The sequence below is a fragment of the Cornus florida genome, unplaced genomic scaffold (genome assembly GCF_030987335.1).
Source record: "Cornus florida cultivar Cherokee Brave unplaced genomic scaffold, ASM3098733v1 CherokeeBrave_3.0.0_Hap2_Chr09, whole genome shotgun sequence".
In the NCBI taxonomy this organism is placed as follows: Eukaryota; Viridiplantae; Streptophyta; class Magnoliopsida; order Cornales; family Cornaceae; genus Cornus; species Cornus florida.
Window position 1 is genome coordinate 80,621,383 of NW_026775579.1, and position 22,687 is coordinate 80,644,069.

The 22,687-nt window shown below is 35.2% G+C and overlaps 2 protein-coding genes across 3 annotated transcripts; one reads left to right on the forward strand and one right to left on the reverse strand.

Annotated features, from left to right (window-relative positions):
- Nucleotides 1–2,782: 2,782 nt before the first annotated feature.
- LOC132274593 (putative 1-phosphatidylinositol-3-phosphate 5-kinase FAB1D) lies at nt 2,783–14,762 on the forward strand. 2 transcript variants are annotated; one of them, XM_059775909.1, is made up of 13 exons: nt 2,783–3,118; nt 4,345–4,623; nt 4,718–4,751; nt 4,878–5,525; nt 6,139–6,283; nt 6,363–6,704; nt 9,032–9,880; nt 10,233–10,567; nt 11,038–11,164; nt 11,319–11,474; nt 12,020–13,519; nt 13,622–13,888; nt 14,140–14,762. In XM_059775909.1, exons 2-13 carry the CDS (start codon nt 4,383–4,385, stop codon nt 14,482–14,484), a joined length of 4,989 nt encoding a protein of 1,662 aa, XP_059631892.1. In that variant the 5' UTR covers nt 2,783–3,118; nt 4,345–4,382; the 3' UTR covers nt 14,485–14,762. The 2 variants fall into 2 exon arrangements, with proteins under 2 accessions (XP_059631892.1, XP_059631893.1); XM_059775910.1 differs by having other exon boundaries at nt 4,358–4,623.
- Nucleotides 14,763–18,110: 3,348 nt separating this feature from the next.
- Nucleotides 18,111–22,440, reverse strand: LOC132274594 (probable arabinosyltransferase ARAD1). Its single transcript, XM_059775911.1, has 3 exons — nt 21,764–22,440; nt 20,815–21,068; nt 18,111–18,881 (listed from the first exon to the last, which is right to left on the reverse strand). Exons 1-3 carry the CDS (start codon nt 22,407–22,409, stop codon nt 18,330–18,332), a joined length of 1,452 nt encoding a protein of 483 aa, XP_059631894.1. The 5' UTR covers nt 22,410–22,440; the 3' UTR covers nt 18,111–18,329.
- Between the last annotated feature and the right edge of the window lie 247 nt (nt 22,441–22,687).

Genomic DNA, 22,687 nt, shown 5'->3' on the forward strand with positions numbered 1-22,687 from the left:
TGGATATTGCGTGACGACAGGCATGGGCTTAACATATTTACACTTTTTGATGTTATCATTTAAATCCTTCCCCAAATTAATCTCTTCAAATGAGCATAAGGGTGGAGGTACATATGCTTGAGCCACTGATATTTTGCAAGTATGTCCTCATACGCATAAAAATTGATGCCTTCTTGACCACCAGTGTCATCAACAACCTGTAACTCCTTAGATTTCTCTGTAATATCAAAAGGGTTTGCGTTTAAGATTAGACCACGGCCATGAGCTCGACCCCTGCTCGGGCCTGTTCGACCAAGCTCGTGATAACAATAGCGGTTTATGAATTGGGATCCAAATGAAGAAAATGACATAATCATAAAGTCAGATGTTGCGGCAGTGAAGCCATTGCAATTTCTTTGGCGAGGAGGAACATAAGAAGGGCGAGTGGGACGAGTTAGTCTTGTGGTATAACTTTAAGGGAAAAGTAATAAAATCAGGACGTGTTTTGATTGAACATTGGGACTTCGTTTGAGGGTATAATGGTCATTAAGTAGGGTAAAAAGGTACTTTGGTCATATAATAGTTATTAAGTTCACACATGACATGTATGTGCTTGTCTTCCGTTATTTTCTGAGAGCAACTAAATCGGGTGATATAATAGATTTTTAAAAACTAATGGTGTTTTTCGATATTGTTTTTTAGCATATGGATATACCCGTTTTGGGATAGTATAGTCAAACATAAAAAATGCCCAAAATTCATTCCCGTAAAATTGTTTGCGTGCACTATTTTTATTTATTTATTTTTAATAATTTAAATCCAAAAATATACATTTTATTTCAAAGATTAATACTTAAAATTAAATAGGGGGCAACAATAACCACATGGACCATCATCATTATATTTTTTCCTGGGTAGGCATTCAGACCAGATCTTGTGTAATTTTATTAATGTATTATTATGAACAAATCTTTCAATGAATTTTGATAAGATTTATAGATAATGAACATAATTAGAATCTTAAATAAGAAAAAAATAAGAAATTATTATTTGGTCCAGGATCATTGGTGAAAAAATAATAAATTATTATATTGTCTCGGAATCATTGATCAGCCAATTATCATTTTGACATTTAAGAAAAAAAATAAAAAAACAAGAAACTGAATAAAATTTGTACCTTTTTGACACATTTATTTAGATGTCAAATGCCGATTGGCCGAGATCATATAATAATTTCTCATAAAAATTAATTTAATTCAACTAAAATTTTAAAAAATAAAAGGAAAAACTCAACTCTCAAATGTCATGAGTACCCTCTACCATCTTGTATTTTTAGTAGCTTCTTTTCAATTTTCACTTATCTAGAGGTAAATAAAATTGCTCCAAATAAAGGGAAAAGATATAATTTTAATGGGCCAAAGCACAAAACTACATGATAAAAAATAAATTATAAAATATTGTCATTCATTACATACCCGTTCATGGTACATACTACCCAAACAGAAACCAGCGTATATCTAGCGTATTGCACCTCCATTGAAATTTGAATCATAAAATTTCTTGACTTTTCATCCTAACACATATAACCCAGTTAAATAATACAATTTTGATTTGTTTTGGTGTCATATGTAGGGAATTTTGGTAAGATTTATAAATAATGAATATAATTAGAATCTTAAATAATAATAATAAAAAAGATTAGAAATTATTATATAGTCACGGGATCATTGGTCTTGATGAATTATTATTTGACACTTTTAAAAAAGAGTAAAATTTATACATTTTTTACACATTTGTTGAGATGTCAAATGGTGATTGGCCTGATCATATAATAATTTCTCATTAAAAATAATTTAATTCAACTAAGATTTAAAAAAACTAAAAGTAAAAAATCAACTCTCAAATGGCAAGAGTATCCTCCACAATCTTGTATTTTTAGTGGTTTCTTTTCAATTTTCACTAAATAAAATTTCCTCAAATAAATGTAAAAGATATAATTTAAAAAAATACACGGGCCAAAGCACAAAACTACATGATAAAAAATAAATTATAAAATATTGTCATTTATTACATGTATTCATATATATATCGATTCATACCACCCAGACAGAAACCAGCGTATATCGAGCGTATGCATATACATGCATCTCCATTGAAATTTAAATCAGAAAATTTATTGACTTTTCGTCCCAACACATACCAAGTATAGCCCATTTAAATAATACAATTTTGAATTGTTTTGGTGACATATGTAAGAAATTTTGGTAAGATTTATAGATAATGAACACAATTAAAGTAAAAATAAGAAATTATTATATGGTTCCGGAATCATTGATCTCGGTCAATTATTATTTGACATTTAAAAAAAAAAAAATTGAATAAAACTTACATATTTGTTTAGGTGTCAAATGACGATTGACTGAGGTCATGTAATAATTTCTCGTGAGGTTTTAAAAAAATAAAAATATAAACTCAACTCTCAAATGTCAAGAAAATCCTCTGTATTGTATTTATAGTAGCTACTTTTCAATTTTCACTTTTCTAGGAGTAAATAAAATTGCCTCAAATAAAAGGAAAATATATAATTTTAAAAAATACAGGGGCCAAAACACAAAATTACAGCATAAAAAATAAATTATACTGTAAAAGTATCATTTATTACACACATATATACATATACATATCCGTTCATACTACCCAGACAGAAGAAACTAGCGTATACAAATACATGCACCTCCATTGAATTATAAATCTGAGAATTTATAGACCTTTCGTCCTAACACTTATAAGCCAGTTAAATACTAGAATTTTGAATTGTTTCGTGACATATGCAGGCTTCTATCTCTGTGTATTCATCTATAATCAGTAAGAAGACAGTGGGACCCAGTTGAAAGAAGTGCTTTTTTCTCTCCTCCTCCGTCATTCTTCTCTTCAATTTTTTCCCCCTCTCTCTGACTCTCTCTCCCCTCACTTCACGAATTGGGTAGTTCAAGTTTTTCGATTCTTTGCTTTCTAGATAGAGAAAGAAACTCAGAAACTCTCTGTTGGATTTGGGGTTGCTGAATTGATGGTGTTCTTTCATATGGTTGAGATCGATTTGGAAGTCAAGCATATACGTGTTAATCGGGTTGCTTCAATAGTAAGTTATGCAATTCTTTCCATTTTTTGTTCTGATTTGGTTGATTGAAGCCCAAAATGGAAATTTATATGTGAGATAATGTTCTTGTAATCTCCTATGATTCTGGGTTTTAATGGGTGTTTCGAATTTTGAAAAAAAAATAACGTTTTGAAAATTTCAACACCCTAAAGTCGGCAGATCAATTGTTAAAAATTATCTGGATGCTTCAGGGCTTTTTCTTTGTGGGTTGTCTCTGATTTTTCCTTGGAAAATTTGACTTAGTGATTCTGTCTAGATTCTTCTTTACCTTCGTGGACTTGAAGATTCATCAGATTCAACTAGTAATCTCAGCTTGTTCCTCATTGAGATTGAATGGTTAGAACTGTTAGTTTTTCAATGATTTTGTTTTTGTTCAGTTCCAGTATTTTGTTTAGAGTATATATATTCTTTTAGATTGTTCAAGGTCTGAAAATTTCATTTATCAATTTCTGTATAATTTTTAAGACCAAGTTCTGATCTTGATTCTGGAGATGAATATTTATTTGGCTTCTGTATTGGATTCTGGATATTTTTTAGTGTGTTTCTCATTAAGAATTTTGGTCGTGGGTTTGTTATTTGAAAATCTGTGTAGCTTTAACCTGGGTGCGTGAATATCATATTAATTGGATTTTCTGAATTCTATAGGTATAATTTTAAATCTGGGTGCTGTTGGACTTGGGTGTTCTCGGAGTTCCTTTATTTATTATTTTTATGTTTATTCATAAAATTCCATCTTTTGGGGGATTTTCTGATTGAATTTTGGGTAGTTGAATATGGGTGTTTTTCTGCTAAAGTGAGACATGTTTTAGTATGTTTTGATGAATTCCTTGTTCTTTATATATATATATATATATATGTATGTATGTATGTGTGTATGTATGTACTTAGGAACCTTGATCTTGGGAGGGTGTTATACTGTATTTGAGGATTTAATTCACTACTCGTCAGTTTTCTTTAATATGATGTGTTTTTGTTTAAAGTCTGGGCTTTCTGGGGTCACTGGATAGTTAAATTATCAGATTCTTTTAGTCTTCCATTACATCTCTTTCGGTATTGTAGTATGACTTTGATGAGTGGCCAATCAAATTGGGGTTTCTGGGGTCTTTGAATTGCTGAATGATCGAGGGGGTTAACTTTTTTCCTTTTTCCTGTTTATGAAAGAAGTGATTTCCCATTTAATTTTGTACTAATTTGCTGATTGTGGTTAGATTGATTGCACAGGTTGCCTGAAATTTCCTGGGATCAGATGAGTAACATGTGTCGTGTTTGTGGAGCAGAGTTAGTGAGGTTAAATAAGTGCAAGGAGAAACAAGAAAATGGAAATTCTATACAATTAAATGGTAAAGAACCTGTTATGGCATGCAAACATTGTGGGGAGAAGCAAAATAAAGATTCTGTCAAGCAGGATGGTTTAAGTCCTTATGCAACGCCATTGATTAGTCCAACTGCTTCACTGACAAGCAGTGATAGCATTGTCTCAAGCTGCAGTATAGCTTCCCATCTCTTTCTGTTTTATATGATCAAATCATTTTGGTTTAATGGTTATTACCTAATGCTTGATTTCATATTTCAATCTTTCAGGTGATTTTTCTGTTGATGTAAACTCATATGGCAGGTATGCTCCCACAAATCCCTCATCCCCAAACAAATTAAGGAAGGCTAAGAAAGAAATTGTTCTGAGTTCGGACTAAAATAGCAAATTTCTTTACTCTGGCTTTTTTTCCCTAATGATTTTTGTCAGGGATTATCAAGAGGAAAGTAGCACTGACAGTAGTCATGAGGATCTCAACTTTAGGCCAAATGCGCATGTGCAGAACTCCAGCTTGCACCCTTATGTGAACGATAAAGTAAATAATAGGTGCACTGCTAGAGTTGCAGAAATTGTAGCAACTGGCAATGGTCAAGTGAGAGAGAATGATTTTGAGAGTGCTAACGAAGAAGCTGGGATTTCTCATTCATTTGATGATGAAACGGATGCCCAAATATGGGAACCCCCACAACCAGAAGACAAAGAGGATGATATGGATGGTAGTGTGGCCAGTTATGATGATGATGATGATGAATTTGGTGATGGCACAAAATGGGGCAAGCCAAGTTGTTTAAGTAGCTTTGCAGAAGAAGGCAGTGGGAGCTACAGGTATAAAGAGGAGAAACAAAAAGCGATGAACGAGGTGATGCATGGCAAATTCAAGGCTCTTGTTAGCCAGCTTCTTAAATCTGTGGGCGTTACCGTTTCAAGGGAAGATGGTGACAGTTGGGTGGATATAGTGACTTCTTTATCATGGGAAGCTGCTTCCTTTGTGAAGCCTGATGCTTTTGAGGGCAAGGCTATGGATCCAGATGGCTATGTGAAGATCAAATGTATTGCAACTGGTTCTTGCAGCCAAAGGTGATGTGACTAGGACCACAGTTTTTTTTTTTTTTTTTTAATTCTATATAGGACCACAGTTTTTTTTTTTTTTTTAATTCTATGTTCTTTTTCCTTTTCTGTTCATTCTTTTACCGAGTGCTTCCTGGATAATCATGTACTGGTTGATAAATAGGAGTGAGAAAGTTGTATCTTCTACATCTGTTGGATTTTTAATCATACTTTAAATAGGTCTCAGTTCCACGTGTTTCTATCCAACACATCATCTGAAGGAGTCTTTTAAAAGATGCAGACGATTTTCCTCGTAATTTTTATTGAACACAAGAAATCATCTAAATTTTCTGCTTTTCAGTAATCCTTAGGCTTTAGTGAAAGATGAGCTTTATTTCTTTTGTGTTTTGGCCTTCTGGACGTTTGAACAATTTACATGCAATTTATTAAGACATGAAATACATTTTAGTGAAATTACAGATTCCAACCCACACAAAACCTAATTGTATAATTCCTCTTGCATTAAACGTGAAAAATATGTTTGGTGCTTTTTAATGTGGTTTAAATTCATCATATAAAAGTTTGTAAGTTGATGTGGGAAGAATGCAATTTGTTAAAGTTGAATCAAAATTTTAATTTGCAGTCAAGTTGTCAGAGGCTTGGTCTTCAAAAAGCATGCTGCTCACAAGCACATGCCTACCAAGTACAAAAATCCTAGATTGTTGTTGATCCGTGGTGCGCTTGGTTCGTCTTCAAGTGAGTTGTCATCATTTGAATCAATGCAGCAGGTAAACATGATTGGAATGCCTTTTTATCCTGTCTGGGAAGAATACAATTCTGTCTTCTAATCTTTATATTCATGGACAGGAGAAGGATAGTCTGAAGTCTATCATTGAGATGATAGAAACATGCCATCCAAATGTGGTTTTAGTGGAGAAAACTGTCTCTCGTGATGTCCAAGAATCTATTCTTGCAAAAGGAATGACACTAGTTCTTGATATGAAACTGCATCGCCTAGAGAGAGTTGCTCGTTGTACTGGCTCTTCGATTCTATCCTCCGATATCTTGACAGGCCAAAAATTGAAACATTGTGATTCGTTCTATTTTGAAAAATTTGTAGAGGAACATAATGTTTCTGGTGAAGGTGGAAAGAGGCCAAGTAAAACTTTAATGTTCCTTGTGGGCTGTCCAACACGTCTGGGTTGTACAGTGAGTCTCTCCTTTCCATATTATCTCCTATGCTCCAGCATATATTATTTTATAAGGGCAGATGTTGTTGTGTAAATCAATGTCATTTTTTTCCTTGTGCTTGAGGATATGGGCTTGTGGTGATGCAACTCCTAAAAACTGGTATTAATTTTGATGGTTTAGTTTAAGATTGTGTTTAGTGTTTTGCATATACATTGACTTTGGGAACTTTTAAGGTACTTTCGAATTTTCATATTACATTGTGATATACTAGTTTCACTGATTTTGGTGGTTGCCTAACAAGGTAACTACCTGGTGGTGGTCACTGTTAATTGAGTGTCCTGGTGGAAGGGATGATTATTGGTTACAGTTGTAAGTTTTGGGTTTATTTGCACAAAATAGTTGTACATGGTCTTGCGTATGCTTTTTGACATATGTAGCCTAAGAATTTTCCACTGCCCAAAGCTCGACTTGGCAATTGCCTGTATAACAAAAATTCTGACCATTATTTATGTACTAAACTTTTATTAATATTATTTTTTTTTGGCGTCCTCACATTTGTTTTGTTGTCATTTGTTTCTTTTAGTTCATGTGTATAATGTATACATATATTTATACACAAATTTCTAGTTCATGTTGTGATTGGGACCCATTCTTGAAATTTAATTGTGACATGCTCGAAGCATCACAGACAGAGTTCTCAATCTTTTTCTGTTCCATTGTTGATGGCCAAAATATTTTTAAAACCTTTTTCTGTTGCATTGTTTATACATAGTTTTCACTAATTGATATTTAACTTCCATATTAGTTTGATTGTTCTTATTTTACAAGTTGAAAGTAATTCATCTTTAGGAGAATAGAGGGGTTATTTCACTTTTTGACTGGATAAATTAATTCTTAGCCAACCAAATTGAACAACTCTCTGGTAGCATTTCTGGGAGTTCCCTATCAAAGTCTCTACAGAAAAAAGTTAAAAAACTTTATTAGAAGGAATGTAAAAGAGAAAATATGTTGATCATTTTCTAAAATTCTCTTAAAAGTTCAGTAAGACATTTCAGATATGATGTTACCAAATATACCTCAGCTAGAGATGCCGAAATTGTGGCAATTGGCGATGGTCAAGCAAGAGAGAATGATTTTGAGAGTGCTCATGAAGAAGCTGAGACTTCTTATTAATTTGATGATGAAATGGATGCCCAAATATGGGAACCCCACAACCAGAAGACAAAGAGGATGACATGGACTGTAGTGTGTCTACTTATGATGACGATGATGAAGAATTTGGTGATGACACGAAATGGGGCAAGCCAAGTTGGTTTAGTAGCTTTACAGAAGAAGGCAGTGGGAGGTACAGGTATAAAGAGGAGAAACAAAAAGTGACGAACAAGGTGATGCATGGAAAATTCAAGGCTCTTGTCGGCCAACTTCTTAAATATGTGGGCATTAGTGTTTCGGGGGAAAGATGGTGACAGTTGGGTGGTTATAATGACTTCTTTATCATGGGAAGCTGCTTCCTTTGTGAAGCCTGATGCTTTTGAGGGCAAGGCTATGGATCCAGAGGGCTATGTGACAACTGTTTTTCAACTCCATAGCCTTGCCCTCAAAAGCATCAGGCTTCACTAAGGAAGCAAGCTTCCCATGATAAAGAGGTCACTATATCCACCCATTCATCACCTCATTCATCGCTTTTTGTTTCTGTTCTTATACCTGTAGCTCCAACTGCATTCTTCTGTAAAGCTACTTAAACAACTAGGCTTGCCCCACCAACGGGCCAGTGGCCTAGTGGTTTCAGCTTACCTCCCAAAGGGAGGTCAGGGGTTCAAGTCTTAGTAGAGGCATGTGTGTGTGAGTACCAACTATGAAAAAAAAAAAAAACTAGGCTTGCCCCATTTCGTGACATCACCAATTCATCCTCAGCATGCACCATCATAACTATCTACACTACAGTCCATGTCATCCTCTTTGTCTTCTGGTATGTATATTTGGTAACATCATATCTGAAATGTTTTACTAAACAAAAAGAAAGAATGTTTAGAAAATGAACCATTAAACATATTTTCTTACTGAGGTATATTTGGTAACATCATCTCTGAAATGTTTTCTTTACTTCTTGCATTGAGGATTGGTCTAGCACAGATTTTCTGGCTGCCCACGTCACACATCCATTCTTCATTGTCTTGGCCTGGATCTAGTATATGACCTGACATTGGCTGGTCTTTGCCATTAATCTTGTAATAGAATTGAACTCTTAGGATCTAGTTTCACTATAAGTTCTATAGGATACCATCTTGAATCCTGAAACAAATTTTTTGGATCTATTGAACTTAAATTTATAATTTTTATTTCAGATTTTGCTGAAGGGAACTCAGAGCGACGAATTGAAGAGGATTAAATGTGTGGTGCAGTGTGCAGTTGTCATGGCGTATCATTTAATCCTGGAGACTTCTTTCCTTCTAGATCAAAGAGCAATGTTCTGTACCATTCCTTTCAATGGAGTGGCAAATTTATTATTGAATGACCTACAATCTCCATCAGTTGGCTCTGGTGATTCAAATGTTTCTTGTCTCGAGGAACCTAGTTCAAAAACTGATTCATCATGTACAATTGAGATTCCCATTTCTAATGGATTCCATGAAGAAGGGTCACACAACCTAAACTTGGGATTAGAAGGCAATTCTACATTGTCTTATGAGCCATACAATCCAGTCATTCTTTCTGGGTTATCGTCCCTTTCAGCCTCTCTTAAGAAAGTTATTGAGGATAGCTTTCCTTTGTTCTCCTCTAGTTCTCACCAATCTATGTCTACATACTACAGCTTAGGTTGTAATGACTCTGATAATCGGACCCCAACTACGGTTCAGGTTTCAACATCTCCAGAGGCAAATGATCATTCTGTTATGGAAGCTAAGGGTAGTTCTGATGAAGAGAAGGAACTTGATCGTGAACAACCAAATTCACCGTCAACTTGTAAGATTCCCCTAGATGCACAAAGATCTGGTGTCAATGATGATGACCAAATGCAAAGCAAGAATGATATCAGCAAAGTTTTGGATTCTGAGAGTATTTTGGTTTTGATGTCTAGCCGGAATGCCTCAAGAGGGACTATCTGTGAGCAAAGTCATTTTTCTCATATCAAGTTCTACCGGAACTTTGACGTTCCCCTTGGAAAATTTTTGCGGGATAATTTACTTAATCAGGTTACTCTGACTCTATTTATTTGGCATTTTCAAATTCTTGTAACTGTTAGTATCTGCTTTTTGATGACTTTATATAACTCTGTACAGAAACAGATGGTGTTTCCTTACCCAGGGTCCTGGAGGTTGCTTTTGTCATTTTATTGAATTTTGAGTTTTTACTGTTCAGTAAAATGGCTAACTTTAGCCTTGGTGCCCTGAATTTAGAAGGGTGTGATTGGTTTCTATTTATACAATTTGTTTTTGATACTTTTTTGAACAGTAAAACTCAAAACAATTTATTTTCTTAGTTATCTTTTCAAAAATGTATTCCACTCACTGGTGGTTGGCACTTACAAACTGTTGCTTTATGCAGAGGCTCCGGTGCACCTCGTGTGGTGAACCACCAGAAGCTCATTTTTACTACTACGCACATCATAATAAGCAGCTTACTATTCAAGTTAAACGTTTGTCCAAGAACACTTGTTTACCAGGTGAAGCTGAAGGGAAGCTTTGGATGTGGAGTCGCTGTAGTATATGTAGACCACACAATGGGAACTCAAGATCTACTAAAAGAGTGTTGTTATCCACCGCTGCCCGTTGTTTGTCATTTGGAAAGTTTTTGGAGCTCAGCTTTTCAAACCAGTTTTCATTTAGCAGTCCATCAAGCTGCGGGCATTCCTTGCAGAGGGACTTCCTCTACTTTTTTGGGTAGGATCTCTTGCTAACAATGTTTTAGTTCATTGGAGGTTGCATTTGTTGCACCTCCTTGTGTTTGGCAGAAATAAGCTGATTCCCATTCATTAATTTCTGGTTGGGTGGGGTGGCATTTTTGTCTTTTACTAAAATGGGTTGAAATTTTGTTGGGGTTGTACTTATGTAGAGAGTGTGAGAGAGAATTGCAAGGATATGGAAGTAAATGTTTTTGGCTTTCTTGTCCCCATAATGCACTATACGGTTTGTTTTAGATAAATTTGAGAAATGAATCCAGGTTCCTACACTTGCAATTTAGGCTAGGGTTTGTCATATATACTACCTTGTGGTAGTTGGTGTTGTCATTATGAAATAAATGCACATTTTTGGGTATTGCATTTTTGGCTCGGGTTTTATTGCGTCTATATTTGTATACTTTGTGGTTTTTGGCATTCGTTATTCACACGGCATCTCCATGCAATGTGCAGGTTGGGTCCCATGGCTGCAATGCTCAGATACTCTCCAGTTGCAACTTATTCTGTGTCTGTGCCGCCTCAAAGACTGGAATTTAGCAATTCAATCAGACCAGAATTGCTTAAGAAAGAAAGCGAGAATGTATGTACTTTTTATGATTATGCTCACTATCTTGATTCCTGAATAATCCTGATGCTGCTTCTTTGTTTTTGGGTGAATGATGAAACAGACATTTATTTCTTGTTATGTTTGGTTTTCTTAACTGGGATTAATATTTGTTTCTTTATCATGAAAGGTATACTCGAAAGGGATATTGCTTTTCACTCAGGTTGCAAAGTCTCTGCATAAGATTGAGTCTCAATTTCCAACTTCAAGTCTGAACTTTCGTGGATCATTAAAAGAACTCTCTGATATTCAAGAGATGTTGAAGCAGGAAAGATCCGAATTCGAGGTTAGAATTTAACATTTTCTAGTTACATGACATCTTGATCTGAAGAATTGTGGGAGAATTAGTTTTTTCCATGTAGATTTCTTTCACTGCCTAGTTCTTTTCTTTCTGCAACAAATTATTAATGCTTAGTTTAGGTAATGAGCTGGTGTTCTGAAAAAAGCTTTCACATGGTAATTGTCTTTGCACATAACTATCTTGCATTAAAATGGATATGCAACCACCTTTGGAAAAAGATCTGAGTTTGTAGCATAAGGAAGTTTTTGAGCATGTACCTGTATTTGTGCTTAATTAAGGGGTGTTGCCTAATTCTAGGCCCAACCTTGGTGTCTTTTGCTCATTTTCAGTAATGTTTCTTTCCTCTTCTAAATTTAATTATATTGGCAAGTGTTCTTTTCTGCTAACTTAGACATGCTACTTGTTGCACCTTAAGCAACAGTTTTTTTCCCCCCTTCCCCTTTCTAGATGCAAAGATTGGTTTTCAGCTATATTAAACAGGAACTAACAATGTTTACTATTTTCCGTTTGGTTTCACAATAAACAATCAGATGAAAATTCAGAACAATGTTATAATGAATGGGAGTGGTGAGGTTGTTTATAAACATCTATACTTGAACCGAATACTATGGGAGCTTCTACTTGAATCGTGCATTTGGGATCGCCGTCTACATTCATTGTTATTGTCTGCTGATTCTAGTAAAACTAGAACCACCGACACAGAAATGCAAGGGTGTACTCATTTGAAGGAGGATGGCACTGCAGGTGGAGAAACTGACATGGAAGAAAATACTTCGGAAAGTGTCGATAACGTTTCTGGCAATAATGCTGATATGAAAATGGAGTTGGGGACATCTGTAGACGCACAGGAATTTCCAACTAAAGAAATTCCCATTGAAGGTCCATTTCAAGGATCTAGGGAACAAGATGAACCACTCACCTCATCTATTGTAGCTAGGGATATCAACAGCTCAAATGTGGGAAGCATAGATGTAAGTGGCTCATTTGGGCAGGATTTCCTGGTAAAATCTAATATCTCTGCCCATTCTCGTGATGGTGATGAAAATTGTCAAGCAGAAAATCTTCCATCGTCTGCTCGTTTGGTAGCGGACAGAACCATCCCGATCATGACAGAACTTGGAGATAATGTTCCTGATTTAGATGTGTCCCAAAGGGGTACAACTCCATTTCCATTACTATCCAACGGAGGAAGTTTTAAGGGATGGGTCTGGACTCCTTTTCCAGAAATTCGAGAGGAGTACATGAAGGATATTCAAAAAGGTTACTTGCCAAAATTTGAATTTACTAGTAGCAATCTAATGGGAAGCTTGCCTGTGCTTCGTCAACTGATTACTGAGGAGGGTTCAAGGCTGCACATTCCTCTTGGTACTGATGACTATATTGTGTCAGACTATGAGGGTGAATTCTCAAGCATAATTGCTTGTGCTTTGGCCTTGCTGAAGGATCTACCTCTTTTAACTGAGGATCACAATGATGATACTAGAAAAGAGAGAGGATTTGTTATAAAAGCGTATGAGAATTCACCCAGCATGACTCGAATATCATCTCTGACTTCCCCACATTTGGCTTCAGCTGGTTCTTTGGATTCAGATGGAATCCATTCTTCACCAAGTTTTTCTTCAGAAGAGTCAAACTTGAGTTTTGATGGGTCAAGGTTGTTGGAGTCTTTGGTTTATTTGGGGGCCCTTCACCCAGAAGTCTTTATGGGGGTTGAGAAATTATCTGGAAAGGGTAAATATTCTGTTGTTTGTCTATATGCCAGCCAATTTCGAGACCTTCGAAATCGATGTTGTCCTTCTGAGCTTGATTACATTGCTTCTCTAAGCCGGTGTAGGAACTGGGATGCTAAAGGTGGGAAGAGTAAATCTTTCTTTGCTAAAACTTTTGATGACAGGTTCATTATAAAGGAGATCAAGAGGACAGAATTTGATTCATTCGTTAAGTTCGCTCAAGATTATTTTGGTTATATGAATCAGTGCTATGAGCTAGGGAATCAGACATGCCTTGCAAAAATTCTTGGCATTTATCAGGTCAGTTTTATCTATATTTTTTCCTTCAATAGTTTTGCTTTATATGTGCTTTAGTTTTTTCTTTATTTTATTTTCTACTTACCATTTGACTTTTCTTTGCAGGTAACTATTAGACAGACAAAGAGTGGCAAAGAGATGAAACATGAACTGATGGTGATGGAGAATCTGTCATTTGGTCGAAACATTACTCGCCAGTATGATCTTAAAGGTGCTTTGCATGCACGATTCAATGCAGCTGCTGATGGTTCAGAAGATGTTCTTTTGGATCAAAACTTCGTCAATGACATGAATGCTTCTCCTTTATATGTTAGTAGGAGATCAAAGCGCCTTTTGCAACGGGGTGTCTGGAATGACACAACTTTCCTCAATGTGAGTTTGCAGTCAACTGTTGCTACCATCCTAATAGGATTCTTGAATAAATTTTAATCACACCTAACCGATCATGCAGCATGCATAATTTATAATTGTTAGTACGCATAGTATTGATGAATATATCCTTCATATAGTGAGCAATTCCTCGATTTTTTAGTGATTATAAAAATGACAACATCGGTCTCTCTCTCTCTCTCTCTCTCTCATTGCCGCTGCTCTTTATTCATATATGTTGCTTGTATTTGCAGTCAATTAATGTGATGGATTATTCTCTACTTGTGGGAGTGGATACTCAGCGGCGTGAACTTGTATGTGGGATAATCGATTATCTCAGGCAGTATACTTTGGACAAGCAATTTGAGACATGGATAAAATATTCACTTGTTCCTAAGAATCAATTGCCTACTGTCATATCTCCGAAAGAGTATAAGAAGAGATTTAGAAAGTTCATGTCTATATACTTTCTGAGTGTCCCAGATCATTGGTGCTCACAAAGATCTTCCAACCCCTGCAAACTTTGTGGCATTGCAGACTATGATTCGTCCGATTATATAATGCAAAAGCAAGGGGATCGAAGTGAGTTTTCTACCTGAGCTTTTCTATCTCAGACTATCTTTTCTGGAGTGGTTGCTTTATAATAGTCTATATTCAAATGTTGTATATAGTTTGTCATCACAGTATAGATCCCCCACACATTTTGCAAATTTTTAGCTAAAATTGGGGGGATAATTTCATTTCTATAGGTCTACCATCCTACACCTGAGTCATGTAAAATTTTTGTAAATCAGAGTGAATGTAGAAAGTTGCGATACTTGTATTAGACTTCTATAGATTATTTGGAATCAATTAAAAGAAAGTTATTTATTAGAAATTTAGAAGTTTGTTCTTAGTCTGGCGATGTAATTTTCTATTATATTGATCTCATTCTCATCCCCTTTGCTGGGTATCAACTGGGGTTGAGAAAGTTATATTTGCTTGATTCCATTTTCTACAGATAAATTTCTGGATTTGCTCCGTTTGTTTTGACTCAGTGGTATCAAAAAATGCATAATAGAGGCTTACGTGTTTTCATTTTCCTGGGAAAGTAACATTTGCGGAAGAGGTGTGAATGAACTTATTATCATGCTCCATCATATGAATTAATATATATATATATATATATATATATATAGACATATGCATGAAATAGATGCTACAAGTTATGTATATACATGCATCCAAAAACAGAGTACCATAGCTTATAATTACCAATATAACAGTATGGTTGAGCAAGAAGATTGCACCAAAGATGAGAGAGATGTAACACATACCTGATTATCATTTACGATCCAAGAGTTAGAGCAGTCATCAGCTGAAAACTCATGAGAGAGAGGGTGAAAAGGTGTTCTCAGGCTCTCTGGTACATTGCATTTATATCATAGAGTTTTATATCCATGTGGAAGAGAGCACTTTTAGGATCAGGATTGGACTGTGTTTGAAGACACACACACAAGCATTTGAATATGCACACATTAAACGAGTCTCGTGCCTAAACGGGTTTCATGCATGTAAAAGTTGATAGCCGTGACATATAGGGATGATATTTTTGACACGGGTGATATTTATACTCCAAAAATTATATGCCAGAAACAAATTCCACAAAAGTACTCTTACACTATTTTTTTTTTTTACATTTTAAAACAAAGAAAAAGAAAAAAATGAAATGAGAAAATTGGACATGTTTGGTTTGTAATTATGGAAACAGTTTTCTATTAACATTACAAAAAATTCTATTTATTTTTTGAAAGCTCAGTTATAAAAAGGCCTATTTTCATAAAACAGTCTTTTATTGTTCTCTAAAAATTATTCTATGTTCTGAGTTTCTGAGAACTATTTTTAGAGTTACAAACCAAGCGCGATGCTATAATTTTTGAGAGATATTTATATCATATGCCTATTAATGCTCCATTTGGTAGGAAGTAAGGAAGAGAGGGGGAGAGAAGATAGGAAGGGAAAAACTGAATTTCCTTTGTTTGGTAGATAGAAAACAAGGAGGCAAGAAGAGGAGAGAGAAGATGACGGATGCTTCACAGTTTCACAAATTTTCATCCCTCCAAATATGGATGGAAAACGCAAAGGAAAAAAATGCAAGGCTATTGTAAAAGTATTTAAATTACAATTTTTTTTTTTTAATTAACACTCTTTTCTTCTCTCATCACAAACAAAATAAAATATGGTATTATGTAATTCTCTTCTCTTTCATCTAATCAAACAAAAAGCAGGAAGAACACGAAATCTTTCTCAAGATGTCTTATTCATCTCTTCTTCTCTTCCTTCCATCTAATTTTCTTCCTTCCTACCAAACGGAGTATAAAAGACGTGAAATGTAAATATCACGCATCCTTTTGTGGGAGTCAAAATTTATTGGGACAACTTTGTAATTTTATAATGTATGTATATAAAATTAAAATTGACAAAATTTAGTCGGAAATATAAGGTGGCCCCATAGTTGTTTGAAGTGATTCAGCTCCATTTGTGGTCGTGCTTGTCCGTAACACACTTCGATGTCAACATGGCGAGTTCGTGATGGGACACTCTTGTCCTAAATTCATCCCACTAATGAAATTTTTTATCAAACCCGTTTCAGGGCGCCCCGGATCGGAGTCGGAACGGGTTCGGGACGGCCATACACACACACACACACACACATATGTCCAAATCTTGTGCCTAAACTTGAATTTTGGTGACACAGGTTGCTGGTAGATTGAAATTCAGGCCTCATCTTTGAGATTAAGGCACTGAGCCATTGTTTGAACTTACTGAATCATATGGTTCAATCTACCACCCCAATTGAAATCGTAGTAGCTAATTACAGATTATACCTTTTTCTCTTTCCTTTTTTTTCCCAAGAAAATATAAAAATATACCAAATGTTTAATATATGTTTTGCCATTTCTTTAGAAACTCCACATAAGAGAAACCAGCACTGGGTCGTACTTTTTTGGCATTCGAACCATGCGACTCACTTGTTGTATTAGCTGCTGAATAGTATCGGTAGTTAAATACTTTTTTTTTTGGTCATAAATATCAGTTTTCTAAATAATCATATAATAGATTTCACTAGAGTTTATAGAAGGAAGAGTTTTCAAAATTTCAATTTATTCGTGTCACAGTTGGTAGTAAGTTACCAAAAACGTGTAAGAGGAAAAGCTCACATGGCTTTACCCCACTTTAGTTCTTTAACAGCATTTTGTGGGGTGATGAAATATCATCTATATGCAACAGTAATGTTTTTTTTTTTTTTTTTTTAATTTTTAAATTTATTTTTAATTTTGATTTTTGGTTCTTATATTTATAAAAAGAAGAGATTTTTTTTTTTTTTTTTTTTTTCCACAAGTAGATAAAAAGAAAATTTTGGTCACTGACTTGAGAGAATCTGTGATTCTTTACTTTTTCATGATGGTACGTTTATCTACTCACTGCAGGGCATTTTACTTACCGTATGAATATTGTATGAGTCATAACTTCTTCACATCAAAGGCACATAATTTGTAAGAATGTAAGTTTTGTTAGTTCATTAGTTTGCTAATTCATTCTCTGTGTGATGCCGTATTACCTGAAAATGATATATGGGAGGAAATTAATGATATTAATTATATTAGCTAAACAGAAACATTTAATTGTACATATATGATGGGTTTTTAATTCTGGTAAATTCTAATTCTATTAGAGTGATAACTTTCAAACTTAAATAAGATTTGATTGAGCTGCAATAGTAAGACTATTTGTCTTCTAGAGAAAAATCCATTTATCTTGTAGTGATCCATCTTCATCCTTAACAAATTTTCATCAACTCAAAAATGGAAAAGGAAGAAAAAAGGAAAGACAACTGGACTATTATAAAAGTTTTAAATTAAATACTATTATAAATTATACAAGTTTTAAATTACAATACCATCTCTATAAATTGAAATATTAAATATTATTAGATATAATGGTAAAACCAATTAAAACTTTCTCTTTACTTCTCTTTCAACGAAGATATGAAATTATAAACTTATTTTGTTCTGTTCTCTTCTATCTAACCAAACAAAAGAAAGAAAATACACAATCTCTTCCCCCATGATGTCTCATCCATCCCTCCTTCTTTCTCCCATCCAAAATTATTTTTATTTTTATTTTTATTTTATTTATTTATTTATTTTTTCAATAGAGCATTAGGTATGGACAAAAATCAATCTAAGAAGAAACCTTATGTGTATTGTGGATTAAACACAAAACAATATTAGCATCTTTGACAGCAAATCATTTTGGGTGCAATCCAAAACTAATACACATGAATTATCTACCGTGAGCGAAGTAATTGAACTACAAGAAATGATCTCTACTGAAAAAAAAAGAAAAAAGAAAGGAAAAGTACACCAAGAAACTGAAAAAATATTGTTACAAACTTCCAAATTCAGGTACAATGGCAACGAAGTGGAACAGATGCACCTGGTGGTTTTCTCTTCACCCGGATGATAGCTTCTTTAATCATGGGCAATTTTCCGTAAACCTTTTTCCAAATGTAATTCACGGCACCATTTGGAGGAATAGGGCCAATGCCACCAGGATGGCCGTTGTCAAACTGGAAAACATGCTGGACCTGAGCCATATTTTGCCGAAATCTATCCTTTTGCTTGTCAGAATAGCTTTTAAGATGACCAACCAGCCAATTTGGTTGCAATGCGTCACTAACAGCAACAAAAACAGAAAATTCGGAATAATCCACCATCCCTTCAAATGGGAGCTCAATGTCGTCGCTGACAATGACAGGTATACAGAGACTTTGGATGGCATCAAAAAGTCTGCATGATGTGGGGGTATCCCCGGCAGGGTGCAAGCAGAACTCTGATGATCTCATCCCTTTTATTGATTGCTCCTTCCCAGTGGCATTAGGGAAACCTTCTTCCATTGTAACACCAGGTTCACCAACTAACATGTCCCATAACTTTTCTCGAACAAGCCCTCCCTGTAGTTAGAAGAATTGAACATCAGTGAGAGGAAAATGGAAGGCAGCATTATGTTAAACAGTAAGGTTGCATATGAGTTGATGAGTTTGAAGTGAAATGATTTGACTTTAATAGTTCAAGGTTTAAAGAATGGAAAAAAGAGAATTCATATGGGCGACTCGCCGACTCCATCCATTTTGGATAAGGGATGATGATGATGAGTTCAAGATTTATAGACTGGAGGGCCTTAACCAGGAGTTTTATAGTTACAACAAGAAAGAGCTATATGAATTCTGTACCCTGATGATTCCATTGCACAAGTGTTTTAGTTGGAAATATCTCACCGACCTCTATTATATCCTCTCCATCAACTCTTCCAACTATTATATTTCTAAATTTCAACCTTTCCTCATCTAATGTATGTTGTCCAAATCACTAGCCACAAAGATGCAAGCAGATACAAGAGAAATATAGTTCTACCATAAAAATATTTGTTAGTTGGGGAACACCATCTATGTTTCATTAAAAAATTAGTAAGAAACACCAAGACTGCACTATGCCACTGCTGACAGTGTCCCTTCATCACATACAATGAGGGGTCTCGAATTTTCGTACTTTTCATTCATCAGGTTCCAAATCCATGAGTGCCAAGTGCACAATGAACTAAACCAAAGATATATATATATATATATATATATCTAATACGAGATCATATATTTCACAGTAAAGGTGTCTAACACAGTTACGAATTCTGTATCCATGCTTATAACTGGAAACATAATGAAGACAACATTTTCTGGTGCCTAGGTACCTTATAAGTAGCAAGTAAAGGAATTGCCAAAAATGTTACCTTCATCCCAGCTTCTTCATGATCTCTAGATAGAAGTTTATAAAATATGATACATCATACATTGACACCAGTAACACTCACACTTCAGCAGAAATTTACTGATTATTTGATCCTTAAATAAAAAATGGCATTGTGTTATAGTAGTGGTTGGAAGGATCTAAAGCTGAAATGCATCGACTATCACACTGGACCGATGCTCAAGATTTAGACATATAACAAGTAACTATTATTGTCTAGAACAAAAAACACAGCATATGAGAATAAGTTATATCATTGAATAAAAATTAAAGATATTTGCAAGAAGAAAGGATGAGGATACAGAACAAGTAGCTCATTAGCTAGAAAGAAGAGGGAACCTAAACAGAACAGGAGACAAAAGAAGTTGACTACTGCATATGCAGCTTGAGGTAACATCAGTTCCACATCCACTGAAGTAATAGCTATTTCGCTATATAAATTCCAATATCTAACCACAATGAATTAAGTAGCCAAAAATTGATGTGTGTTATATTAGTGATAAACCACTCGCAATAGAATGAATCCTTGTAGGATAGGGCTATGTCGAGGGTGTCGAACCTCAAGGACTGTGGTGGATTGTCAAGTATAAAATTAATTACTAATTTAATTTAGAGAGAAGATTTGTTTGTTTGTTTGTTTACATCTAAATAACATAAAAATAAAAATAAGAAAAGATTGAGATCAAGAGAAGAAATACTTAGGGCTTGACTTCACCACGAACCTCGTAATATGGTCAATTGATTCAACCTTAGGGATTTCAATATTCATGCATGATCAGGAATTAAATGAATTAAAGCAATTATATCGAATAAAACCCTTTTCAGAGCCGAATGCAAGTAAACTATGAAAGTTGGATAACATACAAAATCTGAACATTCGTATCATGTAGCTGTGATTAAGCCAAAATAATGATTATAGGGTAATTAAAACCATATAGAAAAAACAAGAGAAAAAAAAAGTTAATACGATAGGAAGTCTAGGAGACTAGGAGGGAACGTATCTTCTGGCATTTCAGAGAAGAGAGACAAATTAGATATGTACCTCCTTATTAAGTGAATAACAGGTGAAGAAATTAAAATACTGACCCGGTGCCTATGTTTAGCTCCTTTGAAGTAAAGAAGGGTGTGGCGTTTCTGGTTTTCTGATATGTGCAACCTTGGCAATAGATGGGTGTATGGCACGATTACATCTTTGAGCAGCGAAACTTCGGTATGTTGTATCATATCTGATGAGCTACCATTGGATAATTTTGAGTCAAGCCTGTACCACCCACCAAAATCCACCACTAGAAGAACAGCTGGGGCGATCTCAGATCTAGCATGCCACATTGCAACAGGGTCTGCCAAAGAATGCCTCAAGTTTTATTATAACCTGACAATCCAGAGACTAAATCATAAGCTGCCACAGCAAGCAGTACTCTTTTTTTCCCCTCATAGCAGGTCATCTAGAAAAGATTGTCCTATATATCTGTAGGACTTGTTAACATAAAAATGTTGTCACCATTCATCATGGTTCCATGTAACCTTAATTGTCAAATGAAGATTAATTTAAATGAAACTATAAGGGTAAATTAGAAAAGCGGTCTTCTCTTGTGGAAAGAAACACCAAATATATGTCTGGTCCAAAAAAACTAAGTGGGTATTTAAAGTATTAATTGTACAGGCGCCCTGAATTGATTCAGGTAGTGACAACTTCATGAAAATTATTAACTCAAATGTAACATTCTAGGCTTTTTATTTATTTTAAAAATACACCATATCATTTTACCACAAAAAATATACAAGGACCATAAAAGATCAGCAATATGCAAACTAGACATATACATTTATTTTTTCAATTTATCAATAAATATTTGTACTTTTGATATTATATGTAAGTAAATTGTAAGCAACATCAATCATTAAACCTCAGAAATTTCAATAGAGAATATTCAAAACCCATGAAATACCATCTCCATAAACGAAACAACATCAACCATTTTATATATTTTGTAAATAACATTAACATTGAAATAATTCAACAGGACTCTCATACCTGTAAGAACAAACACATGATCTCGGCCACCGGACCGCTTCCAAGCCTCGGAAGCCTTTACAAATTCCACCACCTCCCTCTGCCTCTGATAGTCCTCATTCCCCGCCTTCTTCCTGAACACCCCCTTGGCCATACCCAACTGCATTTCGGCACTCAGAGTCGCGAAGAACGGTACGAAAACAACGTCGGCCAAGCCGACATCGAAAACCCGCCTCGCGAACGACCCAGCTCTCAATTCTTCGGGGGTCATCAGATCACCCATGATCCAGTACTCGGCACTGTACTGCTTGATCAGTGGATTCTCCGGAAACGGAGGGAATTCGAGCTTTTTCGACAAAAGGGTCGATCGGATTTGGTTGTCTGCGTCGCTTCCGAGCCTCGAATCGTTCTCAAAAGACCAGTATTTGTCTAAGAGGCCGTAGTTGAGTGATCTAGGTAGGTCTGCGACATAGACTTTGATGGAATTGCTAGGAAATTGTGGAGTGATTGGGGAAAGCAAAGATGGGGATGATGCTGGTGAGGGTTTGGATTGGTGGATTGTATTGGAGAATAAGAAGCGAGAGAGTACAAGAATGCAGAGGAGAGAGAGTGAGAGAAACAGAGAAGAAACAGAGCATAGAGATGTGGTTTTGTTCTTTGGATCCATTTGGTTCCGATCTCCTCTCTCTTGGGCGTTGTCTGTGCTATATACTCGCAAAAATGGTGTGTGTAGTTCAGATTTATGGGAGATGGGTAATTGGGTCCTTTCGACAGTCACGTGGGTTAACCCGTTACCAATTCCGGTATTACTTAGTGGCCTAGGTATGTTTGGTACGATGGGTTTAAAGGGAAATGATAACATTAGTTATGATGGAAAGAGAAGGAAAAGAAAGAGAAGGATAATTTTAACCTCCTTATATTTGGTTGATTAATGAAGGAAAAGAA

Coding starts and splice junctions, on each gene's coding strand:
- LOC132274593 (XM_059775909.1), top strand. CDS start 4,383: ATGAGTAACATGTGTCGTGTTTGTGGAGCAGAGTTAGTGAGGTTAAAT. Junction 4,624..4,717: donor TAGCATTGTCTCAAGCTGCA/GTATAGCTTCCC, acceptor TCAATCTTTCAG/GTGATTTTTCTGTTGATGTA. Junction 9,881..10,232: donor GGGATAATTTACTTAATCAG/GTTACTCTGACT, acceptor TGCTTTATGCAG/AGGCTCCGGTGCACCTCGTG.
- LOC132274594 (XM_059775911.1), bottom strand. CDS start 22,409: ATGGATCCAAAGAACAAAACCACATCTCTATGCTCTGTTTCTTCTCTG. Junction 21,069..21,763: donor TCATGTGTTTGTTCTTACAG/GTATGAGAGTCC, acceptor ATTCTTTGGCAG/ACCCTGTTGCAATGTGGCAT. Junction 18,882..20,814: donor GAGCTAAACATAGGCACCGG/GTCAGTATTTTA, acceptor TTCTAACTACAG/GGAGGGCTTGTTCGAGAAAA.